This window comes from Hakea prostrata, chromosome 4 (assembly GCF_041222555.1).
Source record: "Hakea prostrata isolate BN-2017 chromosome 4, UWA_Hpros_2, whole genome shotgun sequence".
Classification (NCBI taxonomy): Eukaryota; Viridiplantae; Streptophyta; class Magnoliopsida; order Proteales; family Proteaceae; genus Hakea; species Hakea prostrata.
In genome coordinates this window covers 31,283,939-31,296,380 of record NC_142603.1, presented here as the reverse complement: position 1 = coordinate 31,296,380, position 12,442 = coordinate 31,283,939, and the positions used below count along the sequence as shown (strand labels likewise).

Below are 12,442 nucleotides of genomic sequence, written 5' to 3'. Positions count from 1 at the left end.
GAGGGACCTTTCAAAACATGTCAAACTAAGCCTCAAGTCCATCAACCTAAGTCTTCATCTTCAAGGTGCAGTTTCTTCTCCAAATCAGACAAGGTTTCCAAATATGGAACCTCCATCATCAATCTCCATGGGTTCTGGGTCAAACACCATGTCTTCCACTGAGATGGCTCACAATTGCCTTCTATGACTTCAAGTCTTCAGACCTACAAACAAAAGGGTTTCCGGGTTAGGGTTTGGGTTGGATTTCACAAACGAAACCATCAGGGCAATAAATGCTCCAAGTGCATGCTTATTAAGACTCCTCCACTTCTCGACGAGTGTTTGCTCTTCTTCAACATTGTCTCTACTAAAGGAATCTTCATACCAAGGTTGCTACGAAGACTAGGGGCTAATGTTATGAACGTTTGGTTTAAACCCCTAGACCAAGTAAACCAAATGAACCAATACCTTTGATTTGGTCCAAGTCCATTAAGTTCGTAAGTCACTTCTCGATGAGGCACTTCTCAGCACAACGCTTGTTGAGAAGAGCACCTCCTGGTGGAGGCCAACTGTCATGGGGGGACTTCTCGGATGACCTTTCAATAAGCACCCGGCAAGCCACATCTCGGATAAAGTAGCGTTGCCAAAGGGTTCTGCGTATCTCTCTCTAGACATCAATTAGCGCATTAATTTCAGCATTGAAGGCACTGAGACTCATTAAATGCTCTTTGACAGCCGGGAAGCTTTTCATTCACCTAAGGTTTCCTCGAGTATTGCACCCTTCCGTTTTGTCTGCCGAAGATTGGACTTGCTGTCACATCTATGTCAACATGAATCTAATCACCTTATTCGGAGGGATTATGTACAGTTGCCTTAAGGCTTCTTCAGGAAGTTTTCGGCACTTAGCTTGCGGAACAAACTAGACATCAAATGCCATTGCCACCCTCCTTTTAGGATCAAGAGATCCGAAGGCCACAATGCATTTTCACCACCTCAGAGGTATGAACGTGGTATATATGCAAACACTCTATACAAATGGCGTGAGGCCAAGAACATTAATTATGGTTAATACTCTTCTGCAACTACCCAAGAAAACATTCTCACTTCGTCTTCTGGAAGCATTTACTCCTCTCTACGAGGATTTGTGTTCATCAGAGTATGACTTAATCATTGGAGGTGGTTTCCCGTCCCTAGAGGGGCCTACACTCACTTTCTTTGTTTCTTAAGAACTAGGTTTGGTCTCATAACCAACCAGTTGGCCTACAATCAGATTTTGGAGCAACGGAATATCATTAGTCAAATTTCTACTCCTTCAATTGCATCTTTTACTCTTGTAATGAAATATAATGTAGTCTTTAAATCTTACTTTCCAATATACTTCCAAATCCACTTCTTCACACTACTCCATACAAATGATTTGGTAATTGATATGGCATAACAGAGAAAGAAATGTTCATTCACAAAATAACTAGTTAGGAACACCAGCTGCCAGCTTTGCTCTTAAATCCTTCCGCAAGATCTTTCCAGATGGCGACTTTGGAATGGCGTCCATGAAAAACACTCGGTTGACCCTCTTGTAAAACACCACCTGCATATCATCAGATCCTGTAAGAAATAGTTCATATTTTCTCAAATGGGCTGAGTTCAATAGGAATTTAGGTTGGCCCTGGGCTTCAAAAGCCCATGTAAGTTCAACCAAATCTATCTTCAGAATTGATGCTCAAACCCCCTTTTTTTTTTTTTTTTTTGTTGGAATTTTTGGGTTATAAATGGTCTAACTTCTAGGCATTGGCTTAAACTGATCCTCAGGTAAAGCCCATATAGTCCAAATAGTTCTAACTTCTTATTATTTGACTCGATATTTTAAAAAGTTACGGAGCTAATGCAACAAATTAATCAAGCCTTTCAATCTGTCTCATACAATACCTGTTTCGAAACGTATTGCTTGATTTCATCCTCCGTAAGATCAGAGTCCCCGTCCGATTTCACAACAAATGCAACTGGTACCTCGCCAGCAGCTTCATCTTTCATGCTGAATATAATAAAGAAAATCAAATCGAATAGAAGCATAAAATAATTGGAGTAGTAAATAGTACATACATCACATTATTAGAAGCATATTTTTGTATTTTAATAAAATAACTTGTTAATAGAAAGTCTACTGATAGTTCAACTTATTTTTGAAGAATATTGATATTAGGGTGTCTCATGGGATATATATAATTTTATTTTATTTTATTATTTTGCACAGAGGGGTTTTATTAAGTCGGGGAATGGGGATATTAATATGCCTCAGCAAAGTTGAACCCACGACCTCTTCACTAAGAGGTGTTGGTTTCAACCACTAGAACAGCTCTGCGTTGGCAGCACTTATAATTTTTAATAATTAAAAGAATAACTTAGAATCATGCATGTTAAGCTACATACGGGACTACAGCAGCATCAGAGATCCTTGGATGAGCGATGAGCATCGCTTCTAGCTCAGCGGGGGCCACTTGGAACCCTTTGTACTTTATTATTTCCTTCAATCTATCAATAATGAAGAGCTCATCATCGTCATCAACATAGCCAACATCTCCTGTATGTAGCCAACCATCTTTGTCAATTGTTCTCCTAGTGGCTTCTGGATCGTTTAAGTATCCTGGAAAAAAAAGGGCAAGTGCAATTACGTCATTTTAACCTACTCAAACATTCTGATGAATTTATCTCTCGCTTCTCTATGTAGAATACCTTTAGTTTGATATAGAGAAAGATAAAGGCATAGAAATGCTTATAAAAGCCACAGCACCTACCTATAACTTACAAAACTAGTTAAATCTATTCATATTGAATCAATCCAAACGATATATGTTGGTACATCTCTTTTTTTTTTTCTTAAACAGTAGATATTGAATTGCACTAGAATGTATTAGTTAGTGAGATATAAAATATTCAGTACGAGATGACATATTTTCTTAAATCACTTAGTCAATACAATATTTAATACCGACATGTTAGACCTTATCCCTAAGTACAAAATTGCATTCATTAATATGGGCTCATGCCTCCCACCAAGGCACCAAGAATGTATGGCACTATAAATTTAGGGTGAGCATCTTTTGTCACTTTGATGGGTTGGTGAAGTGGTAGACCAACACTAAAAGATAGTGGACCAATACCAGCTAAAAGTTTAAAGTACCTACAATTTCTTTTTGATATAGAGAAAGATAAAGGCATAGAAATGCTTATGTAAACCACATTAACTTTAAACAAAGTTTAAAATATTTCATATTTTAATTCGATACTAGTTGATCTTATCTATATTGGAAACAATTGATACGATACACTTCTATATGTCTCTTTCTTTTTCTTTTCTTTTTTAACGGCAACATATTAGATTTTACTAGAATATATTGATCAGTAAAATACAGTACTTAATTAATACGAAAGGATATATCTCTTAGTGTCACTTGATCAATGCAATATTCGATACTAATATTTGAACTTTATCCAAAATATAAAACTGTATTCATTAATAAGGCTCGTACCTCGTTCGTACCTCCTATCTTTTTTTCTTTTTTTTTGGTAGAAAATGGTCTATATATTAACGTGTGAACCACGCAAGGCATCCAGATTACAAAGATCAAGAAATCCAGGATCTAACATAGGCCAAAGAGTCCGGCACGCTACGGACACAGCCTTACCAGCAAGGAAATCTGTTACAGCATTACACTCCCTTTTAACATGAAAAAAAGAAATATTTGGAATTCTAGAGGAAAGATTCACCACATCCCAGACTAAGTTTTGAATGTCCACTGGAATCAGTTCCCTGTTGGTCACAAATTCGATCGCCTCCGTCGAATCTGATTCCACCAGGACATTAACAAAGCCTTCCTCTAGCACCAAGATTGTAAGGCACTCTATGAATTAAGGATGGACACCTTTTCTCACTTTAGTGGGTTGGTGAGATAGTGGACCAACACCTTTAACAGAAACAAAAAGATAATAGACCAATACCAGCTAACTATAAGGAATATATCCACTTAATATTTTCTGTTAAATATTATATTTTCCAAATGTGACCACTCCATTAAATGACGTACGTATATGCATCATAACCCGCACCATATGATGCAAGGAACACCATAAATTGAACTCTTATGATCTAGCATTAGTTTTATTTTTCTTATGATATATATATATATATATATATATATATATATATATATATATATATATATATATATATATATATATATATATATATATATATATATATATATATATATATATATATATAGACCAAGACCAACTTTTACATGTTATTCTCTTTAAGAATTATTCTCCTAAGAAATTATTTATATTTTGGAAATGAATTTTTGATAATCAGATTAAAATATTCTACTTAATTGGTTTTTCAATATAAAAAATTTAGTTTTGGAGTAAGGGTATGGGTCAACAGAAGAGGTAGAAGATGTTTGCAAACAAGTGGGGTAATCTTAACCAAGAAGAAGAAGAAGAAAGAAAGAAAAAAAGCAAACCATCTTAACAATCACCTACCACCTATTCTTTAGTTTTTTGAGAACAGATGCCAGCATTGTTCTCTACCAAACAAATCAGGAGCATCTAGATATCAAATCATGATATCTATTGTTTTTGTATTTTGATATTTATCTGATATTGTAGATCCCATATATATCAAAAGAACTTACCAAAGAAACATATCAAAATAAAATTCCATCATCAAACTAGTCATAAATGAATTTTTGTCACTTGATCCCATTTGAATCATGCTAAATCTCAAATCTTCTTGTATTGTTTCTATATAAGAAATTGTCACTACTGTACCAAAAATACATCACTATATACACCAATTTTAATACCATGTCCGTTGACCCAATCATCCAGATGGCATGATTCAAAGGTGAAAACCAATGGCATAAGGTGGGGTTGCCAAAATGTTTGACGGTCCTTATTAGAGTGCTATTGACCTAGACAGAGGTTGCCAAGTGCTCTCAAATAAAAAGGCATACAAAGTTGTTGGGGTTGGTGAGCTTAGTATGTTTTGGGTGACCTGTCTTGTTAAAGTTGTTTTGACTCAGGTCTTCGTTTATTGTTGAAGTGTTTTCTTCTATGACTTGACATCATGAAATAGAATTTTGTGCTTCAAAAATAAAATGACCATCTTATCCTTAAAAACACAAAATTCTATCTTGTCGATACATGATTCTATTGGTTTACCGTTTATGCACATGAAAGACGCATACCCATACGCCATAGATAAGTCGTATTAATGATGATAAAAAAATAAATAAATAAAAAAACTCATAAATAATGACTTCACTTACCTTTCATGATCTGAGCTCCTCTAATACATATTTCACCTGGCTGATTACGGGGAAGCGAAACTCCATTTTCTGGATCTATAATCTTTAATTCAGCATTTCTCACAACTGTTCCACATGCTCCTGATTTTATCTCAAATGGTTCTTTTGCAAATATAAGACACATTGATAGAACTGGACCCGCCTCTGTCATCCCATATCCCTGAGAAAATTTTAATTCTTAAACCTAAATATAAAAATTAAAAAACATTCAATTTAAAATTAGAAAAATAATAAATATGTATATCTTGGTTAATTATACATTTATTTTGCTTTGAATCTTCAATTTTTTTGAAAATCCTTTTTCACCTCTATTTTAAACATAAAATAAATGAGTGTTAGAACTTAGAAGTAGGATAAGGGCAAAAATAGCAAAATTCTCAGCTGGTTATTTCATACTTCATACGCACCTGACCAAGCTTGGCGTTTGGAAACTTAGCTCTGCAAGCATCTTCAAGTTCCTTCCCCAGCGGTGCAGCACCGGATTTCACTATTCGAACCGACGAAAGATCGTAATTGTCTACGGCGGCGCATTTCGTGATCGCCAAGACGATCGGCGGTACAAACAGAGCAACGGTGACCTTGTGCTTCTGCATCAGTTCCATGAATGCACAAATTTCAAACTTGGGCATTATCAGAATCGCTGACCCGGATCGTAACCCACAAAGCAGAATCGAGTTGAGTGCATAGATATGGAACAATGGCAACACACAGAGCAGAACATCTTCACTGTGAAAATACAAATTAGGGTTTCCACCATCAACTTGCTGAGCCACACTGGTAATTAAGCTCTTGTGTGTAAGCATAACACCTTTAGGTAATCCAGTTGTTCCTGATGAGAATGGCAAAGCAACAACATCGTCCGAGTTGATCTCTACACTCGGCAACTCGTTCTCGTTTGTTTGAGTCAACTCAGAATAATGCAAACAACCATCTGGAGCCGAGTCGATGCAAACGATCTTAATATTGTTTTCTTGAGCGAAGTCCTTTACCTTGTCAACGTAACAAGCTTGTGTGACGATGAGCTTAACGTTAGCAAGTTTTGCTTGCTTAGCTATCTCCGCCGGCGTGTAGAAGGGATTTGCTGTGGTTGTGATAGCTCCACGATATGATGAGCCAAGGAATGTGAAGACGAACTCGGGCGAGTTGGGTAACAAATTCATGACCACCTGACCTTGTTGTATACCGAGTTTGTTGAGTCCGGCAGCGACTTTCCGGGAGATAAGCTCGACGTCGGCGTAAGCGTAGACTTTTCCGGTGGGTCCATTGATCAAACAAGGGCGAGAACTGTGTTGGGATAAGTTCTGGAAGATATAAGAATGGAGAGGGAGATGGTTAGGTATGTGAATATCAGGAAGCTTTGATCTATAAATGAACTCTCCTTGCTTGTTCTCCATTAGAACGAGTTGCAGAGAGAAGCGCTTCAATGGTAGAAGAAGAAGATCTCAATATTTCAGAGAACTTGAAGATAAAGGTGGTTGGAGATTTCATATATATAGTGGTTGATGGGTGGGGTTGGCGTAAAAGTTGCTAAAGTGACCATGGCCTTCGGTTACATGTTGCAGAGAGCCGAAAAGCTTGTCTTCAATTGGGGGTTGGTGAGGATGTACGTTCATCGCTGGATTGGAATCTGAAGTGCTTTTTTGGAATTTCATGTAAGCTGTAGATGGGAAGTTCATACTTCATAATCTTGTTGGATGGTTTACTTGAGTACCAATTTACAAAGAAAATTTTGCCTAGGGGGTTATATAGTAGCTTTCTATTCTCTTTATTCTCTTACCCTAAATTTTTGTTGGTAAGAATTAATTTGCCAAGGGGTTATATAGTAGCTTTCTATTCTCTTTATTCTCTTACCCTAAATTTTTGTTGGTAAGAAATAATTTTTCTTATTTCTATGTATTTTTATTATTTCTTACTTTTTCTGGGGTGCTAAAATCATATATGATTTCACAGAAAAAGAAAAACATTTCTGTAATAAAAGAATGAATGGAATTTTTTTTCTTCCTTTCTAATCAAAATGGGGCTCAAATTTTTGTCTAAGTGCCACGTTCATTTGAAGAAGAATGTTATTATGCAATCCCTAAATGACTTGAGTTGATATCTGCCCTTGAAATGTAAGTCTACGTGACTAATCCAGATTTGAGACCAATATCAATATTTGTGGAAATCAATCTCATTTCGATTAATCAATATGAACAAAGGTAAAAATATTAAGCAATACATGATTTAGAATTTGAAAAAAAAAAAAAAAAAAAAAAAAAAAAAAGATAAATTACATATAGATCTCCTAGATCTACAATCAATTACATGTACTACCCTTAAAACGAATTCAATTACAAATACCCCCTGTTGCTACAAAATCCTGCTTTGACTGCACAATCAAGTATACTTGCAAGAATGTACTAGATCGGGTTGGTCGAGTAATGCCTCCTTACACCCAAGTTAGTCTAGTACCCAATCCTCGAATGAAGAAAGTAGGTTGCAACAGACAAATAGGTAGTTGGTGTGATTCTAAAAGCATACTTGATCCCTCCCTGGAGAGGGTATGGGTATTTATAGTTGAAGCTACCTGGGCCTGTTTGGTTACATGAATCCAGAGATTTCAAATCTCTGGATTCATGAATCTGAGAATTATACCCATTTGGTTGTAAGATCTTTAGATTCATGAAATCTAGAGATTCACCTTTTTACACTAAAAATGTGAATCTGTAGATTTATGGGTAAGGGGTGAAATTCAGAGATTTCAAAAAAGCTATACATTTGCACATTCACAAAAATCACGTCGATCAAATAGTTTTTTGGGATGAATCCACAGATTTCATTCCACAACCAAACATCTAATTTTATAAATTTATAACTCCATAGATTTGAAATCTCTAGATATTTGAAATCTCCAGACTCATGTAACCAAACAGGCCCTTAATACTTCAGTGATTGAGTTCGACCTGAACTCTACAATTGATTCTTTATCTGTTGAGAAAGAGCAGTCTGGCCTTCCCATCTTGATTAGGATTCTTAAACCTAGCTTCAAGGAAATTAGTGTCAGGTGTTATAGATTTCCTTTTGGTTCGTTCGTGGTCCGACCAGAATCTTGTCGGACTGCTCTAGATCTGGTCAGTTTTTATTTGGTCCATTATTTGGAATTTGCTAGTATCATAAGCCCCCCCCCCCGTCCCTTGGTCGGAGCATCCTAATGCTCGGACTAAGGGATTGATTTTTTCTTGAATAATCTCGATCAAATAGGGTTGGGTCTTAACTTAATCAAAGTTAATGATGATACTTGTTAGAACATTAAGGGGTTGTATGGTAACCATTTTGGCACACTTATTCTGTGCCATTTGCCCACTTTGGCACAGAATGATTGCCATATAACCCCTAATTGTACATGAACGTTGTGTAGACGAAAAAGGTTGCACACGTCTTTTCAAACCTTTTACTTTTCGCCAAGTGGCTACGTCTTTTAAGGTGATGTATAACGGCTTTTGAATCGCAAGAGGCTTAATATCCTAACCGTTCAGATGAAATATTTCTAGTCCTTTGATCAAGAATCAAGTTCAACCATCTTGATTTGTGAACCATCAGATGGTGTTTTTCCTCAGTTGTTAGATGAGAATCTTTTCAAAAAAAATACCTGGTAAGATCTTGATCGTCTGATCAATCATCTCTTTAGACCGTTGGATTGGGACCCTTTCTGGCGGTGTGAAGTCCTTTTATTTGGATCATTGGATTTGATCCTTAATCAACCCTTAGATGAGAATCTGAGAAAGGTATAAATATCAGTACCTTCTCATTTCATCTTCTTCACTTGTGAGTTGAGATTCTGGGTAAGTGCCTGCAAGCAGAGACCATCCCAACCTCTCCCTTTGCTTCTGAATTCGTCAAACGTACTGTTGGATTCTTCTACCTTCAAGAAAAAGAGTAAGTTCCTTCTTCTATTTTCTATTTCTTCATTATCATCTTTAATGTGCATTTCAGTGATGGTATTTGTTTGTTTTGTTCTGCAGTTTCTGTTCTATTGGGTATTCTTCATTTTTTGGGAAAAATTTCTTTGGCCCTCCTAAAATCTCTTTTAGGTAGAGTGATGGGGGTAAAATCAATAGCTTCGAAACCTCCTAGGTCTAGACACCATGTGTGAAATCCAGCCTTATCCGATCCCTGACCCTGACCTAGATCCTTTGATGTTTGTAGGTCCAAAGACCCGGAGTGGTCAAAGAAGAGACTTGTCGGCCCTCGTAGTTGAAGATTTGGTGTATGACTCAAAGCCTATGGACATTGACAGTGATGCCCCTTACTTGGATACACTGTCAATGTTCGGTGAGAAACTGCACCTAGAAGAGGGGAAGCTTAGTTGAAGTACTTGATGCGCTTCCGATCTTGTTTCGAAGGTATTTCTCTAATCTAGACTTGTTGATTGACTTGTAGGAGAAAACCCAACTCATTTCGGATTAGTCGGCCTTTCAATTCCCTATTTGAAGTTGCTGTCATGGCTTGGTCGACTGGCAGTCAGTCGACCAGCAGATTATTAAATACGAAATTTCCAATTTTCTTGATTATTTTAAGCGTACTTATTGGGACCTTGTGAATAGAACCCTACCCTAATCATTTGGACTCCAGAGAACGAGGAGTGAGCTTCCCAAAGCCATTTCTTGGAGTTTGTGAAGAATATTTGTCTCAATCATTGCATTTCATCTCCATTTGCTTCCTCAATTTATGTTTTCTCTCTCTCATCCTCTATTCTACTCATTCCTCTCCTCCTTCTTGCTGTTGAGACCATGACTAAAGTGCTACAACCTTCCAAACACCAAGTCATGTGTTTCCCCTTTCATTTACACTAGTTTCCTTCCATTCCTGCTATGCTATGCTTCCATTTCAATCACTAGCATTGTATTTCCATGATTTTCTTCATTCCAACTTGTTTTTTTGATCTAAACTGATGTGTATATGTATGCTAGGTCTAATTTGTTTTTGGTTTATGATTCTAATCTACTTCTTATTCCCTTAGCTGATTCCCCATTGTTCCTTGCCATTGCAACAAATTCCATTTCAATTCTTGATGTTTAGCATATAGAAATAGGGTTTCAATTTGGGTATTCCTAATTAGACCATTAGATTATGATAATACTTGCTAGATAGTGTTCTTATACTATTCCTAACAATCCCTCCAAGTTTCGGATCGATCCGAGCCCTGGAAGCTAGGTTTCGGACCAAAAATCACTATTCAGCCCGTCACTGTTCATCTTGGTCGACTGAGTCAGTCCACAAGTTAGTCGACCGGCTGAGAACAAAAATCTTGTACTTGCTCGATTTGCTCGATTTGAACTCCAATTTGATTGTTTCCTTCTCTAATGCTGCTCATATGTTGTCTAGGGTACAAGCACTGATTGGGGATTATTCTAAGTGATACTTGGTATTATTTTCGATTCGATTAAGGTAAAGACAGTTATTGTCATAATTACATGATTTATGTGAATCTTGTTGCTATATTGGAAATGTGGTAGATTTATATTCTTTGTAATATTTTAAACATCTTGTGACTGCTGTATACACCTCATAACAATAGTACCATATTATATATCATTTTGGATTACCATGCCTACTTATTTTGATAATGACATATGTGATCAACCGTGTTATATTATATCTCTTTTATATGATGAAATGTCAATCATGTATGATATGATGGAATTGAACATGTGATTGATTAAGTATGATTTGGGATTGGGGAATGTCCTTCTGACATTTCTGTCCTTGGACATCGGAGGGAATAGTATGGGATGTTCTCCGAAGGTGCCCATTGACACTTTCCTGAATTATTGGATGACATACAAAGGACTTGTCTAGATGTGTTGGCTAGGATGTCCTTGTTGTATCAAACCTGAATCGGAGGGGTATTGAGATCGAACGACCCGTGGTAGTAGTGTGATTTGATGGGCGCTTGAGACTGGTGAGTTATATCCGTGAGAGGACATAAATCACATTGCGGATACCCGAAAAGGGCCATTTATTGGTAGGGTTGCAAATAACTAGACTTGGGCTCACGTCCGTGAGAGGACGTGAGAGCTTCCTGTCTACTATTTGTGGATGACCAATAGGGTTGGTGAGTCCGATGAGGAATATCCGTGACTCTAGTGTGAAGGATACCGGAAAGAATCCCAGGATGGGAGGAATGCACGTATCTTGATCTAACATGATATGATTGAGTAGATGACTTGCATTAGGCTAGGCTTCACCTTGACATGTGCCAATACTTAGACCAAATGGAGGTGTGAGAGAGCGGTGACTTAAACCCCAGCCATGGATTGTCTCGATGGATGCAGGACCCAATTCCCACCAGTGTTGAGTGATTGAGACCTACCTAAAGAAGTATGGTGCTATGACTTAAAACATGTCTACCATAGATAGTAGCATAAGTAGAGTTAGAATCATATTTGCATCATCTGTTTCATATCATTTCGCATCATGTTATGTTTTGTATCATATGACTTATGTATTATGGAATAACTGCTTTGTTGAGTTCCTTTTAAACTCATTCCTTTCTGTGCAATTGTTTTGTTAGATTTCTCTGTAGGTATTGAAGAAGCCAATGGCTCCTACCCCGAGACAGACCAGGATCCCCCATACTACTCTGAAGGTCCTAGCCACTATGAAGGTTACGGTGAAGATACCAAGGGTGGTTACCCTCCGTACCAATAATTAGCCTGACCTTGGTGTGGGAAAGGCCATGCTTAGTTTCCACGTGTACACCTATGAGGACATCTTGTATAAGACCGAGGAGACCGTAGTTTAGGCCTTTATACTGTTATTTTGGAACCTGGATCTGTAACTTAACTTGATTTATCTACTTTCCGCTGCCACTAAGGGAGTGAATTCCGCTCACTCTCTCTCTCTTTTTGGATTATATATACTTTGGTATCTTTTATTCTGCACTCTGATTATCTGACCTTATCTTATTCTTGATGTCTTTTATTATATGTTTTTACCTTGATTATTATTGTTCATGATTGTGTTATTGCGTATGTGGGAGGCATGGTTGCTCGATACTTGATCCTTGGGACTGTGGATCACATACCCGGGTATGCCTGGTAGGGTACCGGCTGAGT

General features: G+C 37.2%; 1 protein-coding gene across 1 annotated transcript; it reads right to left on the bottom strand.

Moving 5' to 3' along the window:
* Positions 1–1,260: 1,260 nt before the first annotated feature.
* Positions 1,261–6,820, bottom strand: LOC149018685 (4-coumarate:CoA ligase 1-like). Its single transcript, XM_089152840.1, has 5 exons — positions 5,753–6,820; positions 5,307–5,505; positions 2,407–2,620; positions 1,906–2,011; positions 1,261–1,567 (listed from the first exon to the last, which is right to left on the bottom strand). Exons 1-5 carry the CDS (start codon positions 6,737–6,739, stop codon positions 1,448–1,450), a joined length of 1,626 nt encoding a protein of 541 aa, XP_089008966.1. The 5' UTR covers positions 6,740–6,820; the 3' UTR covers positions 1,261–1,447.
* Positions 6,821–12,442: the final 5,622 nt, after the last annotated feature.